Source organism: Drosophila novamexicana, unplaced genomic scaffold (genome assembly GCF_003285875.2).
Source record: "Drosophila novamexicana strain 15010-1031.04,08,12 unplaced genomic scaffold, DnovRS2.1 tig00000564-arrow-pilon, whole genome shotgun sequence".
Classification (NCBI taxonomy): Eukaryota; Metazoa; Arthropoda; class Insecta; order Diptera; family Drosophilidae; genus Drosophila; species Drosophila novamexicana.
This window is the reverse complement of record NW_020824810.1, coordinates 257,261-279,732: the sequence shown is the minus strand read 5'-3', so window position 1 is coordinate 279,732 and position 22,472 is coordinate 257,261. Positions and strand designations below refer to the sequence as shown.

At 41.9% G+C, this 22,472-nt stretch overlaps 5 protein-coding genes across 5 annotated transcripts in view; 2 read left to right on the top strand and 3 right to left on the bottom strand.

The window, feature by feature from the left end:
- LOC115762306 overlaps positions 1–11,189 on the top strand; it is a 34,241-nt gene extending 23,052 nt beyond the window's left edge. Inside the window, exons 4-11 of the mRNA XM_030704472.1 lie at positions 5,196–5,268; positions 5,497–5,664; positions 5,793–5,991; positions 6,807–7,111; positions 8,664–8,748; positions 8,815–9,327; positions 9,385–10,457; positions 10,599–11,189. Of these exons, the coding sequence (XP_030560332.1) occupies positions 5,196–5,268; positions 5,497–5,664; positions 5,793–5,991; positions 6,807–7,111; positions 8,664–8,748; positions 8,815–9,327; positions 9,385–10,457; positions 10,599–10,760 (2,578 nt within the window). The 3' untranslated portion in view covers positions 10,761–11,189. The remainder of the gene's footprint in view (positions 1–5,195; positions 5,269–5,496; positions 5,665–5,792; positions 5,992–6,806; positions 7,112–8,663; positions 8,749–8,814; positions 9,328–9,384; positions 10,458–10,598) is intronic.
- A 694-nt stretch (positions 11,190–11,883) lies between these two features.
- On the bottom strand, positions 11,884–13,328 carry LOC115762299 (proteasome inhibitor PI31 subunit). Its single transcript, XM_030704466.1, has 5 exons — positions 13,261–13,328; positions 12,918–13,111; positions 12,570–12,860; positions 12,388–12,494; positions 11,884–12,309 (listed from the first exon to the last, which is right to left on the bottom strand). The coding sequence occupies exons 2-5, from the start codon at positions 13,098–13,100 to the stop codon at positions 12,078–12,080; spliced, it is 813 nt and encodes a 270-aa protein (XP_030560326.1). The 5' UTR covers positions 13,101–13,111; positions 13,261–13,328; the 3' UTR covers positions 11,884–12,077.
- Positions 13,329–14,137: 809 nt separating this feature from the next.
- On the bottom strand, positions 14,138–16,116 carry LOC115762119 (eukaryotic translation initiation factor 3 subunit J). Its single transcript, XM_030704224.1, has 6 exons — positions 15,981–16,116; positions 15,657–15,748; positions 15,049–15,162; positions 14,702–14,990; positions 14,490–14,626; positions 14,138–14,432 (listed from the first exon to the last, which is right to left on the bottom strand). Exons 1-6 carry the CDS (start codon positions 15,994–15,996, stop codon positions 14,370–14,372), a joined length of 711 nt encoding a protein of 236 aa, XP_030560084.1. The 5' UTR covers positions 15,997–16,116; the 3' UTR covers positions 14,138–14,369.
- Positions 16,117–16,529: 413 nt separating this feature from the next.
- Positions 16,530–17,979, bottom strand: LOC115762210 (zinc finger protein 28-like). Its single transcript, XM_030704336.1, has 2 exons — positions 17,871–17,979; positions 16,530–17,812 (listed from the first exon to the last, which is right to left on the bottom strand). The coding sequence occupies exon 2, from the start codon at positions 17,750–17,752 to the stop codon at positions 16,673–16,675; it is 1,080 nt and encodes a 359-aa protein (XP_030560196.1). The 5' UTR covers positions 17,753–17,812; positions 17,871–17,979; the 3' UTR covers positions 16,530–16,672.
- Positions 17,980–18,162: 183 nt separating this feature from the next.
- On the top strand, positions 18,163–20,537 carry LOC115762180 (nucleolar GTP-binding protein 1). Its single transcript, XM_030704301.1, has 3 exons — positions 18,163–18,294; positions 18,425–18,699; positions 18,762–20,537. The coding sequence occupies exons 1-3, from the start codon at positions 18,247–18,249 to the stop codon at positions 20,395–20,397; spliced, it is 1,959 nt and encodes a 652-aa protein (XP_030560161.1). The 5' UTR covers positions 18,163–18,246; the 3' UTR covers positions 20,398–20,537.
- The last annotated feature ends 1,935 nt before the right edge of the window (positions 20,538–22,472 follow it).

Below are 22,472 nucleotides of genomic sequence, written 5' to 3'. Positions count from 1 at the left end.
TGGACCAAAAATTATGTTGTCAGATTTAGATGCACAATTGATCTAGAGGTAAAACCATGAACAAAAACACAAACCTTATGAAAATCGGTTGAGTTTTGACCGAGTTAGGGGACTAGGAAATTTCGACCTATGACTATATACGATATTTGAGGGTACCATTTTTACATGAATTTGGACCAAAAATTATGTTGTCAGATTTAGATGCACAATTGATCTAGAGGTAAAACCATGAACAAAAACACAAACCTTATGAAAATCGGTTGAGTTTTGACCGAGTTATGAGGTTAGGAAATTTCGACCTATGTCTATATGCGATATTTGAGGGTACCATTTTTACATGAATTTGGACCAAAAATTATGTTGTCAGATTTAGATGCACAATTGATCTAGAGGTAAAACCATGAACAAAAACACAAGCCTTATGAAAATCGGTTGAGTTTCGACCGAGTTAGGGGACTAGGAAATTTCGACCTATGTCTATACGCGATATTTGAGAGTACCATATTTACATGAATTTGGACCAAAAATTATGTTGTCAGATTTAGATGCACAATTGATCTAGAGGGCAAACCATGAATAAAAAGCAAAACCTTATGAAAATCGGTTGAGTTTTGACCGAGTTATGAGGTTAGGAAATTTCGACCTATGTCTATATGCGATATTTGAGGGTACCATTTTTACATGAATTTGGACCAAAAATTATGTTGTCAGATTTAGATGCACAATTGATCTAGAGGCCAAACCATAAATAAAAAGCAAAACCTTATGAAAATCGGTTGAGTTTTGACCGAGTTATGGGGTTGGGAAATTTCGACCTATGACTATATACGATATTTGAGGGTACCATTTTTAGATTAATTTTGACCCTTTATGACACTTTATGGGGTCGATATTTTGTCTTCGGCCCGTTACATATATGTGCACAAAACAATTATACTCCTTTAAGCCAATCTCAATAGCTAGTGCAAGCTTTTTCTAAACCTAGAGAACGTTTTATAGAGCCCAACTGAATGCTTTCAATTTTGATCTAGTTGTAAATCTGGCATGCACACGCTCAATTGTGTACACAACATTTCCAATATGTATACAGGGTATCAAAAGTCAAATGAAATTGCAAATAATAAGGAAAGTCATTCGTTTCGTTCGTGACGAGGTCATCAAAGATCTGCAGATGCAAATTGCAGTTGTCATTTTGCGGCAGAGGCTCCTCTTTCTTTTTTGCCAGTCGTTGTTGTTGTTGTTGTTGCTGTTGCTATTGCTGCTGTTGTCAATGTAGTTGCTTATGCTGTTGGCTACTTGTTCATGTCAATTGCAGGTTAAATATGCCCAGCACAGCAGCCGCGCGGGTGGGTTAGTGTAGAGGGGCTAAATTGTTTAAAATTGAAGCTGATTTCGAGTCGAAAGTGTCAAGTTAATCAATTGGCATGCCGCTAACTTCAAACAACTGAGGGTTTACGTGTGTGTGTTGTTTTTGTTGTGTGTGGTCTGCCTAGCCCTTGCCTGTTGCCCAGCTCTTGTTGTTTAATTAGCTGCAGTTGCTGCTGCTGTCAGCCCTTGTTAACGTTTAAGTATTTCCTATTTCTTTTCTACGTTTTTTAGACATTTGCTGCTTGTCAATTTAAAAATAGGCAGTCCATTTGAATGCTACATAGATCTGTTTATCATATGCATGGCGCATTTCATTCCACACGCAACGTTTTTCACGCGAAATCTGGCTAAATGCAAATGAAAGCGAATGCAGTTCTTTCAGCAGAGCCTCAAAGACCACTTGTGAGCTTTGGCTCAGCGATCAAAGGCGGTCTTGAATGCTGCTTTGAATGCTTCAATTTAAGCTGAAAATTAGTTTGTATAGTTTTTTATTATTGAGCATTCTTAAACGCAAGCCCGACTCTTAGCTATTAAACCTGTTTCGGTCAGACTTTCACTTTGGAGCAGCTATCAAAATTTGCTGAACTATGTATGTTAATGCGTATTGAACGTGTTTACATGTTGCTTGTGGCCAGACTTTGATTGTTCACAAATAATTAGTTTTGCTTGGGCAAGAAAAACTAGTATTTAACACCATAACGCCCAACGTAGAGCAGCTGGGATTAAAGATATATATGTAGCATGGCCCAGACTGCAAAGGTTTTTTAGAATTTCTTTAGAATAAACCGAATCTTAGGCTAAACAGCGGAAACTAAACAATTTTTATAATATACAATTTCTAAAAATATATGGGCTCAAAGTCTATATAAATTTGATCCCAAAATGTAGCCCGCATTTTGTATGTGAAAATATCTAAGGCTGACAATCTTTTCAGTACAGCGGGCAGTTATATTCAGAAAGATATTTTATTTTGTTTACTTTTTAAAACTATAAAACTATAAGCTGTGTTTCTTTGAGAAATACTAAACTTAATAGGTTATCAACTATGAAAACTAGGAATATAACAGTCAGTTCTGCCTAGGCTAACCCACCAGCTGTAAGGGTATCTCAGCTTCGGTGTCTGTATGTTGCCTAGCTCTGGCCTGTTGCATGCTGCCGATTGGCAATTTTCACACCTAGCTATCTATAGCTTTGCGTTGCATGTAAATTAATTAATTAGACTGCGGAGGCGTCGCAGCCGATGCTGAGGACCACACATTTGTTGCAGCAACAGCAGCAGCAACAGTTGCAGCTGCAACGCAGTTTTATTTTTTGTTGTATTCGCTACAAGCGCATTTAATTAATGGGCAAACCCTTAAGCACTCAGGGCCAGACCACTTACATGTCTGCCATTATCTTTCGCAACAATTGAAATGGCGCCAATATAAATTTTGCTGCTTATGACAGTTAGCGGCTGCTGTTGCTGTTGCGTGGGCGTTGCCAATCAAATTTGCATGTCGCAGGCAACAGTTGAAATCAAATCAAAATACAACTAGCGGCTATAGCTGGCGCAGCGTGATATAAACAGGGCACTGTCGGCCGTTTGATTGCAACATTTTTTCATTTCGTGCGAATCAAAAGTGAGGCAAAAAAGGCGCGACTCGCGCCTGGCCAAGGCCATGCTTTAATCAACAGACAGTTGTTTTATTTTTCTAGTCCACAATAGAAGTCGGATAGACTGTAGCATAAAGCCAAAACGTTTGTCGGGCACACGTGCCAATTTTTTTTTGCTTTCCAGCCAAGAACCGCAACGAGTCGTGGCCTTCGCAGCATTTAAGGTGCGACTAGAATTTTATTATTTGGAGCAAATTATAACTAAGTAGACTGGCAGCTAGTTGGCAAGCTAACAAGGTTCGTTGCCAGAGTCTTTTGTACATCTGCCTGCTAGCTCAACGGACGCGTTCGTTGCCTGAGTCTTTTGTTTTTATTGATATCATTTAAAATGTTGCTCTGCCTGCTGCGTGTTTTATATTAAGCCATGCATTATTTTTAGCTCGACCGGTTGTTGCTGTTATTTTGCTGTTTTTATTATTATTTTTTTCTTGTGCCTGTCCATGCAAAACTAGCCGCAGGTCAAAGCGTTGCCAGCGCCAGTTTTGGAGCGCACCGAAACCAGTCGCCGTTAACTGCATTGTTGCTGCCGCTTCCTTGAAGAAGAAGCAGCATCAGCAACAGCTCCCCCCGGTTGCAAGGTTTGACCCAGTGCACACGTTTAACTTGAACTCCAAAAAAAAAAACCGCTACAGCTTGGACTCTCGCTTTCATTGGCAGCCGCAAAAATGCAGCACAAAACGCAGACAGTTGTTGCCTGACTGCTGCCTTTGTGCCTTTCGCATTTTTAGCTCATTTAGGCGTGTCAGGTCCAGTTTTTTATATGCATTTTATTTTTGTTTTTATAGTGGACGACCTTGCAAGCGATATGTATGCATGTGGATATAACTAGCTGCATGTTGGCCACATCGAAGTGAATGCAACTGTTGTGTCAGGCCATGAATCGGTAACTGAATGTGTGGCTGAATGATTGGCAGAGTGGGTTGGACTGTTTCTGGGGTTGGGCCTGGGGTTCTGTTTTTTTTTTCGAGATACAGGTTCATCTGAAGCGCCTTGCCTTGCATTCAATTTTAATAATGCCAAAACTAAACGAAGCATTTAAAGTGGAAGCAAACACAAAAGAACTGCAAATCCGCTTAGTTTAGGGGCAACCTTGAAAGGCACATACATCAGCTAGCAGCGGCGGCAGCACTAGTCCATGTCGATTTCATTTCATGGAAAACTTTGACACACATTTCAACGGTTTTTACAAGCATTTAGCCAATAAATCAACGCCAAGCAGCCGCAACGTCAACGTCGACGCCGGCAGATGTTACGCGCAGAACTAAAGCACATGGCCAAATGCCAACGGCAATTGCTGCCGTTCTTCTAGCTGCTGCTGCTGTCTGGCAGCGCTTCATTATACAAATTAACATAAAAAATAATAGTGACAGAGCGGCGTCAGGTGAGCTTGGCAGAGGTAGCAGCGACAGGAGCAGTGTAGATAACAACAACAATGTTCAGCAGCGGCAGCAACAGTTGCTGTGGCCTTTTTGCGAACGACAATTACAATTAGCTTCGTTTCATTGTTTGTGCTGCTGCTGCTGCTGCTGCTGCTGCTGCTGGGGCTGGCGGCTTCCTCTGCAGCTTCTTGTTAGCATTTTAGCCGACATTTGCGGCGACCTTAAATACAAACAGCTAAGTGCGGCGTCTGCTCTTCCTGCAACTAAGCATAAATATTTGAGTGTGCAAATGGCTTGACAGTTTCTTAAAGGGAGTTTTGGGCAAGGCTAACCAAAACGAAAGACGAAAGACTTAGGCAACAAACTTGCCATGAGTCAGCGGCGCGTACGGCAATTAAACAGGCCGTATGAAATGTTTATTATAAATTGTTATGCGGCAGCTGCAGCTGCCACACATTGCGGCAAGCACATAAATCACTGTCAATGCGAATTTGTGGCAGGCGAATGCACAGTTATGCTGGGCTGGTGCTTTGGCCGTGTTTTGTCAAAACGTTTAATGTAACAAAATTTGTGCAGCAGGCTCTGTGTCTGTGACTCATGCAACACTCGACACGAATGCTCCACTAAAAGTGAACGTGCCACAACAAAGTGCTTGGGCTTATATTGATTTTTTGTTTATTTTTTTCCCCCATTTATTTTTGCCTAATGCGGCAGCTGATTGATTTGCAATTAATAAAGTGTTGTGTGCCTATAATTATTTACATATATAAATGTGTTTTTTTTTTTTTTTTGCAGCATTGGCTTGTGCGGCTTTGACAATCCCATGCGAGATCAGAAGACGGACGAAATGAAGCGCGTCATCGGCCAGGTAAGCTGGTTAACTGAAGTTTATGGCTCATTAAATTGAGCGACACAGATTTTGTCGTTGTTGTTGTTGCTTTTAAAGAGCTTACGCTCCTAATTTATTTGCATAAAAACTGATAACAATAAACAGATTTGACGGCGCCTTACATGAAACGGCCATTAACGCGGCCAAATGTCCAAAATACAGCTAAAATTGAAGTACACATAAAACACATTTTTTGTACACCTGCAGGGCGTCAAGATCAAAATGGACGATGCTGGCAATATACTCGTGCGTCGCTATGCCAAGAGCAACGTTTTTGTTAAGAGCACCGCCAGCAACCCTAACGAGGAGACCTCAATTGGTGCCGAAATCTTAAAGCTGCCAAATCAGGCGCTCGAAAGCGAAAAAATAGTCAAGGCAAGTTATGCTATGCTATAGAAATCAAATCGTATGTAGTTAATGCACTCGGCTTACCTATATGCAAATTATTTTATTGTTTACTAATTCGTTTGTTTTTGTTTTTTCTTTCATTTTGTCGCCTGCAGCTGTTCGACATGAAGAAGTTCCAGTCGAACGTAAATCGTGAATTGCGCCGTGCCTATCCAGATCGTCGGCGCTTGGAGACGCAATGCCTATCGGCAGTGGCCTTTGTCAAATCGGAGAATGACATTTTGGAGTGCCCCATTTGGGTGCTCATTGTGAATGTGGTAGCCATGGATATGCTAAAGAGCAAGCTGCCGCCAGGTGAGTCAAGGCGCAAGTCCAACTGTCTGTCTGTGTCTTTATGTGTGTGTCTCTCCCTCTCTCTCTCTCTCTCTCTCTCTTTCTCTCTCCCTCTCTGTCTATAAGTGAGTTATTGTTTACCAAAATCAAGTTACTAAAAACTCAATATTAATAGGGATAGTATTAAGGTGCATTAGAGATTTATCCCAAATATTAGCTAATTAATAGGGTAATAAGCACCTCTAAAGATTTATCCCTGATATTAGCTCTTAGTATTTGATAACTTTAGCTTAACTTGATATCGGATTGTCAATCGTTTATATGCAAAATCTGAATACTATCTGGTTTACAAACAAAAACTACGGAGAAGCATATACATAGATATATTCACTATACTTGTAGCAGATCTTTCGTCAGATTTCATATATATACATATGCAGATATACGACCATAGATATCTTCTCTATATTTGTAGAAGAGCTTACTTACGAGCTCTGATTCCATCTGCCAGCTCTAGCAGTACAAAGTAGATGCAGTTCAAGGCTGCGCATTAGTTAAAGTTCAGCAGTTGCAGCAGAAATAGCCTATTGTTCCATGAGTGTGTGCGTGCATGTGTGTGTGTGTGTTTGTGTGTGCATGTATGTGAGTGTGTGCATGTGTGTGACTGTGTGCATGTGTATGAGTGTGTTTGTGTGTGCATGTGTGTGCATGTGTGTGCCTGTGCGTGCGTTCGTGTGTGTGTGTGTGTTGTAATTGTTTGCCTGGCAGTTATTGATTTATCGCAGCAACAATTGCCTTGACATACGCTTCTCTGTTCTTCTGCTTCTTCCACACAGTGCAACGTCCCATTGTGGACATCAAGAATCGCCCGCGCATACCCATACCCGATGAGGATCCCTACAGCGTGGCCGGCACCGGCAGCAACGGCAGCTCGGGCAGTTCTGGCTTTGGCAGCGGCCACCAACAACAGCAGCTGCAGCAACTGGGCAAGCATTTGAATAATGGCAGCAGCAGCGGTCATGTGGCTGCCACACGTGAGCAACTGCTGCTGCAGACGCAACAATTGGCGCATAAGCGCAGCGAGAAGCCGCCCAAATTGCCGCCCAGGGATAATGTCTATGCGCACGATCTGATTCCAAAGGTGAGAGACAAATTAGCGCCAAATTGTTGCTCAATCTTTTTTGTAGTCAAGAGTTGGAACAATTGTGCGAGCCAAGATATAAACAAAATTAAAAAAAAAGTAAGGGAGCTCCCGACTAGGGGATACCCTGAACCCTCTTCTATCAACCCCAAATGCAGCGCTACGCTCTCGTTTGCTTTAGCAGTAATAAAAATAAATTATAACAATACTATACTATTCTATAAGCTAAATTTCACGTTTGGTGACTCTAGCTCTTATAACTTACGAGATTTGTTGGAAAAACAGCATGTCGTTGTCGAGTTTTATCGATTGCTTGTAAGCGGGTCAAGTAATCGATTCTCGTAAACAAACTAGTATTGCGCGGGCACTAGGAGGACCTGCATTCAATTTCAAGTCTCTAACTCTAATACGTTCTTAGATCCTTGAGTTTATACATATGGACGGACCGACAGACGGACAGATAAACGGACATAGCCAGATCCACTCGACTGTTGATGCTTATCAAAAATATATTTACTTTATGGGGTCGGAGATGCTTCCTTATGCCTGTTACATACATTTGCACAAATGATGATACCCCTTCTATCCATTTTTAATGGGTTCAGAGTATAAAAATATGTATGCACATATATATATATATATATATATTTATGGGCAAGAAGTGTGGCAACTAGTCCAGCAGCAATAACATCGTAACGGACGGCCTGGCTATGCTTGGCTACGTGCGCAACGCGAGCACTTGCAAAATGGTTTACAGCTTTGCCGCTGGCTCGGGCTCTGCCCCTGGCTCAGACTCACACTCTGGCTCTGGCTCTGGCTCTGGCTCTGGCTCGGGCTCGGGCTCGGGCTCGGGCTCTGGCTCGGGCTCGGGCTCTGGTTTTGAACTCTCGTCGAGTTCTGTCAGCACAGACACAAAGTAGCTAAAAATACCAGGCCACTTGCTGCGGCGACGATTTCGCTTTTCGACCGTCGCAACGTTGAGCTTCACCAAGCATTTGGCTTGCATTCAATAATATTCGAATTTCAGCAACAAAAACAACAACAACAATAACAAATAACTGCAAACGAATCGCGTGTAATTAATATGCACGGAATGTTGCCAATGGGCCCAACGACCGATGGCTAATGCTATGGGCCACTGTCTGCACAGTTATGGCTAACTGTAAGCGCACCCATACAGACAAACACACTTATTTATATATATATATATATATGTATACGACGTGTGCAGCGCCTTTGCTGGCGCACCTTGCGCAAAGTGTAGCCAGCGCGTTTCTTGCCTAAGTCTTTTGTTTTTTTCGGGTTTTTTTTGCATTTACATTTTCAGCTAAATATTTTAAAATGAATGCCTTGTTGTGTATGTGTGTGTGTGCCAAATTCAACAATTTAGCAAACTATACACAGCAATTGTTATTTGCTAATAACTATAATTAACATTTTAGGCTGAGAAGACATAAGAAAACATTATTTCCAGCTCGTTTTTATATATTCTTATTGATAAGAAGCTGAAATTACAAACTGAAATATAAAAAAACCTCTTTTTCCCAAACAGCCGGACTACGATGACATTGATTTGGAGACCAGAATCAAATTATCGCGCGGCAAGTCCGACAAAGGCAAGGACAACAAGAAATATGGTAAAACACTTAACCCTCTTGGCATATGGAAGCAGAAATAAACACAAGTTCGCAATATTATTTTAGATGATCCTTATTACTGTGGCTTGCGTGCACGCGTGCCCAACTTTGTCAAGTCCTCCAAGTCCAGCGCCAAGGATCAACGCGACGGCAATGGCAACAACATCATCAGTAACATGAACGGCAACGGCAGCAGCAACGGCATGAGCACGCTCAGCCAGAAGAAGACCTCGATGATACACAACCATTTGGCCGGCATGCATCCACATGCGCAGCACATACAGCAGCAACAGCAGCAACAGTTGATGGCCGCGGCAGCAGCGGCTGCAGCGCATGCCGTGCATCATCAGCCGGCGGGCCATCATCCGCACCAGATCTGGCAGACGCGCAGCTATGAGAGTGGCATAGGTATTTATAATAAAATGGGCGGCTATCAAGCACAGCTAGCACCACATCAACTGCAACAACACAATACGCACGCATTGCAAATGCAACAACAACAACAACAACAACCACAATCACTGCCAACGGACCTAACAGCAACAACAACTGCAACTGCAACTAGCAAGACACAAAGCAGCGCTCTGGCGCCGACAGTCAAACACCAACAGCACCACCAGCATCCGCACCAAAAAGCACGTAGCAATAAACAACAACAACAACAACAACATCACCTGCAGCCGCACCCGCACTCGCACCTACACCCACACCCACACCCAGCACATGGTCATGTGCACCATCGACACCAGCATCGCCATTGCCATCGGCAGCATCAGCCGCTGGCGAGCTATTATCCAACTGGGCAATACTATGATGATCTGGAGGAGGTGGCGGTGCGTCAGGGCGCTAGGCGCCCGTCGATGCGGCGCACTCTGCTGCCGGCCGAAAATGCCTGCAATTGTGTCAGCTGCTATGCGCTGGCGCCGCTCTGTGGCCAGGTGCCAGCACCGCGGCCGCAGCGCAGTCTCAGCCAGCAGCAGTTGCGTCGCCATCAGCGGCTGAGCGGCGGGCTGCTGGACAGGCACGTGGGCGTGTCCAAGTGGTGTAGCGAGAGCGACATCTCGGTGCTGGAGCAGGTGCAGGAGGACGAGCCCAACACAATGACCACAGACGAGCGCTACGAGGACAGCAACGACTACGATGACTTCGAACTGGACTTTGACGACATGGACAAGACCACAGCGAGCGGCTACCCACAGCGCCAGCTGCGACACGTGCAGCGACCGCGTGCGGTGCACAGCAACGAGGAGACGGACATGTGTGTGGATCGGGCACAGCTGCGTCAGCTGGCGGCGCCGGCGCTGCTCGCGGCACGGCAAAAATCACAGTCCACGGAGAGCTTCTTCGAGCAGCCCAACGAGGAGGGTTCACTGTACATGTACGGTGGACGCCGGCGCATAGTGGCCAAAGCGCCATCGGTGGTTAACATTTATGAGCGTGTGCCCAACTCCATGGACTCGGACATTGGCTACGGCAAGTTTCAGGCCAGCGGCAGGCGTGCACAATATTATAATAAGCCCAAGCTGCCAGCGCCAAGTTGGCGGGGCAAACGTCAGCCGACGTTGGCGACACATTTGCAAAAAGCTGACAAAAAACCATATGACGATACTAGCAGCAACAGCAACAACAAGCGACAGCTAACGAACAGCAGCAACAACAATGATGACATCTTGAAAAACAACAAAAATAATTTCAATAGTAAAAACAAAAGTATAACAACAGGCACAGCAGCAACAAAGAGCTTAACCACAGCAACAGCAGCAACTGTGACTGCAACAGCAACATCAAAGCAGCCACCACCAACAGCAGCAGCAACAGCAACAGCCACAACAACAACAAAAGCAGCAGCAACAGCAGCAGCAACAAACACAAACAATGCACCGCCAGCACAAAGAACTGGGCGGACTGCCAGCCGGCTTGACATCAGCGACATGGAATCCATTTATGGCTACCTGAAGCCGCGCAAGCCGCGCAGCCTCAGTCTGAAGAAAATCCAAATACTTGACTATTGAAAATGGAACTAATTCAATTTTTCGCTCCCTTTGCCGAAACGAGGTTATTTTACAGCATTAAATTGGGTTCGATCTGGATATGCGCTGTGTATATATATAAATGCGAAATTGCCTATGGTTATATATTTTTTTTATTGGTAGCACCTTATATACCCGGCTATAGCTAAAACCTGTACCGATTTTTTGTACTAACTCCACTTTAACTTGGACCCTGGACGGCAAACAGTTTACCTTTACCGTTAACATTGTACATACACCAAACATCTTACCATTATATATATATATAGCTTTACATAAATATATCTATATATAAAAATTAGTATATATTTGCTAATGTCACTTTGTTGCGCTTCTTGTAGATTCGGAGCTTGTCGAATCACCTTACAATCACATCTATGGACGCCATTTACCGCTGCCAACTCGCGGCTATGTGCCCACGCCACGCATGTTTATTGGGGAATGGGACTGAGAGAAATATGAGGTGAAGGATACAGACAGAACGATATCAAATGCTTCACACAATCGCACTATATAAAACCAAGCGCCAAGGCACAAAACATGATTTGGTTTTTTTTTTTTTGTATCAACTAAAACAGAAATTATTCAAGTGCAGCAATAATTTAAGTCAGAAAAACGCGAACTTTTTCCAAAGTTCATTAAGTAATTAATTTAGCAAAATATTATGATAAAAAGAAAAAATAATAATCTTAGGTTAGACTTAAATGTATTCCACACAAAATCCATTATGCATATATGTAAAAATAATATATTCTACTTTTAATAGCTGCGCATAATTGATTTTGTTCTATTATTGAGATTACGACAGCGCACTGGCAACTTTATATATACGCATATATATATACATATGAAATATATATATATATATATATCCGAAAATTGACTTTTTTGCGCAATAACACGCCATTACATTGCATAGTTTTTAGTTATGTTTGTTTTTGTGTAAATTTAAATGCGTTTCACTTTGTTGCACCGATTCGCAGCCAAAATTCACAAGACTAGTTTATGTTTTGTATTGTCACATACATTGTATTACGTTAAAATCAATACATTTTGAAAATAAATGTTTAGGCTGATTTGTCTGTTCTTATCGTAATATGTAATATGTATTCTGTATTGTATATGAGCAACAATAAAAATTATATTTTAGTTCAAATAAAAACCATATAACGAGCATTTCTTCTGTCCAATTTATAATTGTATTTGGGTTTTCAGACTCCAATTGAAAAAACTTTGTAATGCATTTAAACTATTGATTTTATAAGCAGACCATATCCATATGTCGGCTCTGTGCGTATTTCACATATAGTAATCGGGATTCCAGTTTGGTGGATGCATATGATCTGGGCTTGGACCCATTGTACCCGGATTACGCGGATTTAATGGGTTAAACGGATCAAAGCGCGCCAAGCCTGGATTGGCCGGAAACGCAAATAGATTACCTGAGCCCCGACCCAGCGGATCCAAATCCCCACGACCAATGTCAGGGAAACCAAATGGCCGCGGCTCAAAGCCGTGCGGCATGAACGAACTACAATTTAATGTTAGAAGCAAAAAAAAAAAATAAAAATTAGATACCTAATAAGAAAATGTTAGCTTTATAGCTTACCCCGGACGTCTAGGTTCACCAATGCGCAAGGGATCAGTTATGTTTGCCGGTGTCTGCTGGCTTGCTTGTGTCTGTGTAGTTGCCTCGCGTGAGTTTCCAGTAAATACCTAAAAAATATATATATTTCAATCAAAATGGACTCCCACATTTAACTTTGATTTGTTGGGGGGACTCCGACTTACCGGATCACAAAGCTCCTTGCGAAAGCGTTCAACAATATCCGTTGCAGTTGGCATGATTTTTGTAATGCCACCCTTTACCTCGGCAACCAGGGATTCGGGCGTGATGCAAATATTGGAGACATTCTTGGTATTAATATCTAACAGATTGACAATCAGAGCATCTTCCGTAATATGGCCGAGCAGCAAATAAAGCACTTTATTATGGACATATCGCAGTGAGTACTTGCTACTGTCGCCATTCCAATGATCCGGCAGCAATTCGCTACCCACCTCGTCTTCGGGCAAAGTTTTCTGCGAGCAATAATATGTATTGAATTTAAGTTCAATATATATATTGTACATACTCACGTCATCTCCAATACCAACGCAGCGGAATTTGTAGTGCTTGGTCAGCAAAAAATGAGCAAGCACCATCAGAACATCTGCCTTCTTATCAATAATGCCATCTACAGTTTTGTATAATAGATCCCAGCCGTAAAAGAAGTCGGAGTTTAGCGACTCGACGGCAGATCTGGAGGTTGTTGGCTCCATTTTGTTAATGACTGTAGATAATGTTTAAAGACAGATTACAAATCAAATTGAAACATATTTCACAGGGACACGAAACCTAAAACTTTTGTTAAAATCGTAACAATAAACCAAAACAATGACAGCACGAAATCGAAGCTCTAAGCTCTATCAATTTTCGTACACAAATAATCGATATCCACAAATGCGTTTTAAGTAGAGGCATCCACATCTGCATTTTAATACATCTCATGCATTAAATTCTCAATGTGCGTCAAATTAGTGGCGGTGACTTAGCGTCGAATTTTGTTACTTGTTATCGGAAAAGTATCGATCACTTTCAAATGCATTTATACGACGTGCGTCAAATTAGCGGCGGTGACTTAGCGTCGAATTTTGGTACTTGTTATCGGAAAACTATCGGTCACTTTCAAATGCATTTATTTATGTTTTTAAGCACGAAACCAAAAAATTTAAATGCAGAATTGCAAAAAATTAAATTATTTACTATCTGCATTCATTTATTTTTGAATTTTAATTTATAATATGGGTAAACAAAGGGGTTGAAAAGTTAGGTTTTCACCATTCTTTAAATATCTTAATTTAGGGATAATGGCCCCGAAAACCGCATATACACGATTGAAGTCTATAGTTTCACCGCTATAGTCTATAGTTTCAACGCCGCTAGTTTGACGCACATGAGTTTATGACGTCACAAGCTGAATATTATCGACTGCAGCGTTCATTCGATCAATTTCGCTTTTGACGAGTCGATAACGATTATTTAAAAACAGTTTAAGCTTGAAAAGCAAAAAAAAAAAGCTAAAAAATCCCAACTTGAGCTTGTTTTACAATTTAATATCGCTTTATAATATTATACAAAAGTGAATTTACAAGAAGCCATTCATGTACCTAATTTATTGTGTTTTTTTTTAATCTGAAAAATGTTCGTTGAGGTTTCTTGATTGCTTGCTTGACTTGACTTTAGTTGTTCTATTAAATATATATGTATATATATTTATAATTTTTACATGCATTTATGTCTGTATGTATAATGGTGTGTGTCTGTGCTATCATACAAATATATATATATGCTTACACTTAAATGTACATATATGTATATTAATATGGCGCCTTTGAACAGCATTCTCAAAATCAACAAAAAAGGATTTAAATTCCAGCGCAATTTTCTTTAACAAGAAGAACTCCCTTCGACATCAACAAGCAACTTTATATATATATATATATATATTCAATAATTAGTTATATGCGTTTATCTATTGATCCTATTATTCACATGAAGTCATCGTAATCATCGGTAAAATCATTTCCATACTTTTGATAGTCATCAATATCCTATAAAGATGTATACATAATTAATGAATGAAGCCAATCGATGCAAAATTGACCTACATCGCTTTCTTTGCGCAGCGAAACTTTTCCCTTGGCCTTGGCAGCTGACTTCTTGGCATTTGCTTTTTCCATTTTCTGTTTTTCCGAATGCAAGCTCTCCACGCTCATTTTGACCTTCTTAATGTCAGCGGCGCTCACTTGATGGGGAAATCACAATTATTATCAGTATAGGTATAAATATATATATTTGTGTGTTCGCAATTATCACTCACAGTTTACGCATAAACTGCGCACCAGATCCTCTATAAATTCTGGAAAATGTATGGATTCCCGGTACTGTGCTACCTTCCAGCTAAGTGTGGCACCGAATTCCTTGAACTCCTCTTTACTCTGCGGATTGAAGGCGTCGAGGCCGCCGCCTATACTCGTTACACCGAATGTGTCTAGGGCACTCTTAAGATCCGATTCCTCTTGAATTTTTTGCAAGCGCAGCTTTTCCGCTAACTTCTCCTCGGCTGTCATGTTGGCCAGACGCTTCTGTTCCTCCTCCTCGTTTAGGCGCTAAGTAATTTTGTTGAAATAGATTCATTTATATAAACAAATAATGGCGAGGTCAAACCTCTTGTTCCTCCAATTTCGCTTTCAGCGCCTTGTTGGGTTTAGTTTTAACTGGCGCTTCTGTTTTCGTGGGCTTCTCCTCATCTTTCTTCTCCTCCTCATCCTCCCAGCTTTCCTAAATATTGAAAATTATTTTAGTATTAGTTGCTTTAGCGTATAAAAGTGCAATAACAAAGTGACCACGTGTACGGCAAAGCGAAAGTGAAAATTGTTTAACAAAAGCAAAAGACCCCAAATAAAAAAAAACTAGTTTAGGCAAGAGATGGAAGCGTGTTGAATTTGTTTTAAACACGAATAACAAGTCGAAAATACACAAACTTAAAATAATTACTGACTTGGGTTGTGAATTGTTGTGTTCATTAACTTCTTTAATTCATATATTAACTAAATTTGTATCGCAATTAAATATGTTGATCTAATGCAATATTGAAAGATTTCGTGTTGAGCTGATGAAATCATACTTTTTGCCACGAACACGTCGTGCGCACTCGTGTCACGAGCACAACTCTCGTTTCGCCTGCCAACAAAAGTAGATCAACAACAACTACAACAGCAACAATTGGGTTGCTTTGTTAACAATATGCTAACTGCGTGTTAATTTATACGCACCTTAACATCCTCGTCGTCGTCCTCGCCCTCCCATTTGTTTATATTGTTAGTTGCATTCGGACGTATGACAATTTCACTGTCGGCGGCGGATTCTGCAAGATCAGAAGACATAATGTTTTTGGTTATTATATATGTACATATACGCCACATAAATTTGCTATAAATATACATAAATATCAAGGTTGGATGCACGTCTCCTTTCTTGTCGAAAGTGCGCGGTCGGAGCGGGGGCGGGGCTGCAGGGTTAGGGGGGGGGGGGCGCCAAGAGCGCCACATGCGCAGCGCCCACGTTTTATTTTTGATGACGCATCCACGTGCACTTACCCCAGTCGTCGGCCATTTTAATAAAAATATTTGTGTTCTGCCTTTATGTATTGTGCTTAGACGTAGCAATTTGTGTTAATTTAAAACAAATTTAAGCAACAATTCCGTGTGGTTGTCTATATAAAAAATTCATCGAAACTAGTGATGAATCAACATCCGTGTATCGATTTTTGTCACTGCGACTTTTATGTATTTTACATCGATAAGTTTTTGTATACGATATATCGATACATTTAAAGCTTCTTTTAATATGGCTTAATAATAGCTGTTATATAATTAATGGGGCATACATTATTTTATTTTATAAATGTTTTGCAGGAGTAGTTTTATTAAAACATGGTTATTTTTGAGCCCAAATTTTGGTGTATGTAAAATTAGTTGCGCATACATTGTAGCATGCTTGAAGTTAACATTTCACAGTGTTCTCACTTCGCTGCATCTGCATGTTTGCATAACGCAATGTTATCGTTGTTATCTCTAGCATCTGTCGGTAATTTTAATATGTTTTTTTTGTTTATTGTTTTATTGGCAATAATCTGTCATTAGTTTACCAGTAAAATATTTGTAAATAATTGCAATTTCTTATATATAGTTTTAAAAAGAGATTTATACATATGTACATGTGTACTTTTATAGTTAGCAAAGGCTTCAATTCAGCCTTTAATCTCGAATTTCTAGAAGGGAACCAACTGCTATGAAGCGGTATCTAAATACATTGTATCATCTGCTGGGAGCGCTATCCAATAGGATGGCAGTACCCCGGGATCCTCTTCCAATTCCAAGGACTTTAGTTTCTCAGTGTGATCTCCCTCGACAGACTTTAGCTCCACAACAAAGTCGTCCACCTGAACATTAGCTTCGATTGGCTTCGGTTTGTGCTTCTCCATATGCCGCCTCATATTTCGCTTCCACTTGGTGATAAAGGAGCATTCATTACACTGATATGCTATGCCCTGCAGTGGCTTTGCCTTTGCATGAATCTGCGCGTGACGTCGCAAATCGTAGCCGCGTTTCGATTCATATTCACATTGGTCGCATTTATAGCGTTTTTCGCTCTGGATTTCTTCGGGTGCGGACCACTCCTGGGAGCAGGATTGCGTCTCGGATGCCATGTCAAAATCGGAGCTTAATGCCTCTGCATCGATGAGCTCCACAACAATCTCTTCGGCTTCCGGCTCATTCGTTTCTGCTGTGAATTCTTCCTCGTTGGGATCCTCGTGCTTGCGCATGTGACGCCTCATGTTACGCTTCCATTTGGTTATGAAATGACATTCGGAGCATTTGTAGGCCATGCCATCGACCACCTTTATGCGAAAATGCGTCTGCTCGTGACGTCGCAAATCAAAGGCGCGATTCGATGTATAGCGGCATAGTTCGCACTTGAAGCGTTTCAGCTTCTTATCTCTTGGCGTCTCGTTAATTTTATCCGAAGCCAGAACCATGGTGACTGTGGCTTGATCGGCTGCAGCTTGCTCCTCCTCGATCTCCGGATCTTCGGATGCTTCAATTACCTCCACTATAAACTCCTCTATGGTCTCATCCTCTAGTTGACTGTCCTCTGCCACCGCAGTCTTTTTATGCTTCTCCATGTGGCGTCCCATGTTGCGCTTCCATTTCGTTACAAAGGAGCATTCGTTGCATTTGAATACAGTTCCTTCCACGGGCTTCACCCTGGCATGGCGCTGCTGATGACGTCGCAGATCAAAGGAACGATTGGACGTATAGTTGCATTGGTCACATCTGAAGGGTTTGCCATTCGCTCGGTCCAGCATTTTGTTAGAGTTTCTTGTTTATTTTAATGTAAAGCATAAAGTTTTTGTTTAACTATGATCCTAAAATAAACAACATTGCATTATTTCCGGCGTTTAGATCGCAATGCAGCACTTATACTTATTCTCAATTGGATAACATATTTTAATAATACGTTTTTTAACGAATTCGTTTGCTTAATTAACATCAAATTGTTTGCTTTTCGTGAATTCTATTAAATTCATAACAATATGAGTCCAATTACTGTAATACGTCGATAAAGGTTAGGCCATCGATAAGATATTCGATAACTAGCTTGCATGTTGCCAACCTTTGCACGACTTCTTCATTTCATTGAAATTTGGCGATGTTTTTGACTATCGCGCCTTGAACCCATCTCTAGACTCTATATCAGCTCTTTTTGGAATTTGTTGCAGACACCGCGTGGTGTTTTTGCAAGCGATTCCCATTTATTTTCCTTTAATTTGCCGTGGAAAATAAATAAATAACTACAAAAATGAGTTTGTACAACTTTAAAAAGATAATGGTGGTCCCGCCAGCAAAGGTAAGCAGCAGTAGCAGTATTTTAAATTGTTTACGTCTGTCGGAGCACCCAGTGCCAACGACATAACCTCACAGCAAATGTTTACAAATGCGCAATATGTAAATAATTTATCCTTTACACCATTTTCCAGGACTTTATCGACATTATGCTGTCGAAAACCCAGCGCAAGACACCCACAGTCGTTCACAAGGGCTACAAAATCTCGCGTATTCGTGCCTTTTACACGCGCAAGGTGAAGTACACGCAACAGAATTTCCACGATCGTCTCTCGCAGATAATACAGGACTTTCCCAAACTGGATGATGTGCATCCATTCTATGCAGATCTGATGAATGTGCTTTACGACAAGGACCATTACAAACTGGCGTTGGGTCAGTTGAACACAGCTAGGCATTTGGTGGACAAGTAAGCTAATTGACAGTTTCCACCATATGCATCCTGAATAATAACTTATTAAAATTTTGCAGTGTGGCGAAGGACTATGTGCGTCTGCTCAAGTACGGCGACTCGTTGTACCGCTGCAAGCAGCTGAAGAAGGCTGCCTTGGGTCGCATGGCCACAATCTTGAAGCGTCAGGCTTCAAATTTGACTTATCTGGAGCAAGTTCGTCAGCATTTATCGCGTCTGCCTACTATTGATCCCTACTCACGCACCATTATCATTTGCGGCTTCCCCAACGTGGGTAAGTCCTCGTTCATTAACAAAATCACGCGTGCCGATGTCGAGGTGCAGCCGTATGCGTTTACCACAAAATCCCTGTATGTGGGTCACACAGACTATAAATACTTGCGCTGGCAGGTGATTGATACGCCCGGCATACTCGATCATCCGTTGGAGGAGCGTAATGTTATTGAAATGCAGGCAATTACCGCTTTGGCCCATTTGCGTGCCTGTGTCCTGTACTTTATGGACATTTCGGAGCAGTGCGGTCACTCCTTGGAGGAGCAGGTACAGCTGTTCGAGAGCATCAAACCTTTGTTCACAAACAAGCCACTCATACTGGCCATCAATAAAATCGACATATTATCGGTGGAGGATTTGCCCGCGGAGCGACAAGCCATAATCACCAAGCTGCAGGAGGATAAACAGGTGCCTGTCATGTTTATGTCCACAGTGCAAGAGACTGGCGTTATGGAGGTGAAAACAGAGGCTTGCGAACGCCTGCTCTCCTATCGCGTGGACCAAAAGATGCGCACCAAGAAGGTGGATAACATACTGAACCGTTTGCATGTGGCAATGCCCGCTCCGCGCGACGACAAGGTTCGAGCTCCATGTATACCCGAGCAGGCCTTGGCGCGCCTCGAGAAGAACGCCGCCAAGGCTGAACGTAAGCGCAAGCTGGAGAAGGAGATTGAGGAGGAGATGGGCGATGACTATACGCTCGATCTGAAGAAGAACTACGAGGAAATAGCCGAGGAGGAGCGCTACGATGTGATACCAGAGTTCTGGGAGGGTCGCAACATTGCCGACTACATCGATGCGGATATTTTCGAGAAGCTCGAGGAGCTGGAGCGCGAAGAAGGTCTGCGAGAATCTGGCGGCGTTTACGCTGTGCCCGACATGTCCATGGACGAGACGCTCAAAGAGATTCGCGAAATGGCCAAACAGATACGCGGCAAACGTTTCGAACTGCGCGACGAGAAGCGTCTGTCATCCAGAAAGAACAAGCCCATCATTCCGCGCAACAAGCAGCCCAAGGTGCGTGATCGTTCCGTCAGCAAACTGGTGCAGACCATGGAGGGTCTGGGCGTCGATATGTCCGGCAGCGAGAATGCCAATTTCACCAAATCCGTGATGGATCTACGCCGTGGCGTTGTGGCCGTCGGCAGCAAGACAACACCCAAGCAGCCGCTGCTGGACAAAGAATCCTCAGCGGTTGTCAAGAAGACCGGACAGCCACTGAAGCGTGCGCCATCGCGCGATACGCTCGGCATCAAGGACGTTGCCATCCGGAAGAAGGCGCAAATCATGGCCAAGCGCGACATTGCCAAGAAGGTGACACGGCTGGGCCTCAAAGGCGAGGCGGATCGTTTCATTGGCACCAAAATGCCGCGGCATTTGTATTCCGGCAAACGAGGCACCGGCAAAACCGATCGCCGTTAAGTGCCTTAGCTTTATCTCTAGTTATCTTTATAATTCGCTGTACAAATGTAACTTGATCCTATGCAACATCTGCGCAAATCAAATGCAAGTTGTATTTAATAAATATTTAAATATCTTTTGGGATATTTACAGGAGAAAAATGGGCTCAAATTTGAAATATGCAAAGTTTAAACTAATACCATACAAATATCATTTTGCCTTGAATTAAACATTCAACTTTATTTATTGATGCTCTAATTTTGCTTTGTTTACAATTAAAAGCATTTGCTTTTACACTCTCTGCTTGAAATCTATATTCATATGCATAAATTGTGCACTGCCTGAATATAGACGCAGAGCCTGCCATCCTGACATCTTTTTTAAATATTGTTAATCTGCTTGCAGAGAGTTGCCCTGCAGGACTATTACAACAAATAAAATTGAGCCCAATTATTTTTACTTATCAAAATAATGTTCATGAATATTTATCTCTTTTCTGCTTTCAGTTCAAGTTTCATTTACGATTTTATATATATCCTGAAAAAAAAAACTTGCTTAGCATTTAAATAATGGATATCTTTTAGTCGAACAATGTTATCTTTTTCTTTATTCAATGCAGCTACATTTTTCTCAGTGTCTGTTAATGAAAATTAATTTTTAACATTGAGTTTTCTGCGATGCGGCAAAGCAGCTGCAGCTGCAGTGTAACTGACCTATTGGCCAACTTTGGTGCGCTGTTAGCGTTCTGTTAACTAACAGTCAAGGCTCTCTTCACTGTTGCTGCCGCTGCTGCTGCCGCTGCTTCTGCTGTTACGGTTGTCCTCTGCTGCTACTGTTATGGTTGTCGCATTGTGCGTGGGAACCAAACAGTTTACGCCGTGCACTCGACACGCTCGCAGGTTGCTGGCTGCGCTCAGCCTTTGCCGCCCGCCAAATATTCAATTCCCAGTTCTAGTCTCAGTCAATTGCGAACTAAACGCTGAACGTCAAATAAACGTGGCATACACAATAGATTTGTGCGGCTGTCTACTTAAATGTAAATTGAAGAGCCAAACAAAGCGCCTCCAAGTAGGCTAATCAAAGAGGCGCGTGCTTCACAGCAACAGCTCATTGTGTATGTGTGTGTGAGTGTGTGTGTGTGTGCGTTAGTACGTGTGTGTGTGTACCCGGACATGTGTATTCCCTTTGTGCCAGTGGCAACAATATCAACCTAAGCACACAGCTCCATTAGCAAAGTGTGTCGTTGTTGTTGTTGTTGCTGTTATTGTTGTTGTGTGCGTTTTACGCACGCCGCGGCTCGTTACAATTACAACAACAGCAGCAACAACATGTGCTGCTGCTGCTGCTTCTGCTCACGTCTACGTCGCCCGGCCAAAGCTTATGAACGTTTCCCTTTCAGCTGCTTTTTAGGCCTTCGCTTTTGGCTAACTTAATTGACTTTTGGGAGATCTGAAGCCAGGCTAGCTCCTGCTCACCCACACACACAAAGCTACATTCATATGCATATGCATGTGCTGCAGCTGTTAAATTATGCATATACATATGTATGTACAGTAAAAGCTCTACTAACGGACTTCACTTTCCAATCCAATTCTTAAATTTGTATCAAGCAAATCGACCTTACCTTGGGCTAATAACAAACCGTGCACCCTCTTTTTAAGGAAGAAAATAACACTTTTCTTGTTCAAAATATCACACGAAAATTTGTCTTAAAGTTCAAATTTTTAAACAATCGACAATCCTACATCTTCACAAACTTTTAAACTAACTTAAGCTTAACTAAATGTGTTCGCTCAAGCGAGCTTTTACTGTATTCGAGCTTAATATCGTGGTGACAGTTTCCATATAGTTTTTATGCTTATTTTAAATAATACGCATAAAGAAAAAAAATGGCCGCATTACCGTTAGCTCATGCACGAGTGCCGACTATCATAGCACATGGCAAAAACAACAACAAGCAGAAGAAGAATGAAAACAGAAAAAACAACAACATCATTCTTACACACACACACATGCACACAAAGGCCATTTTGCACATTGCTCTCGTTGTGTTGCTTTGTAGTAAACATTTTTCGGCTTGGCTAACGGAAGCAGCG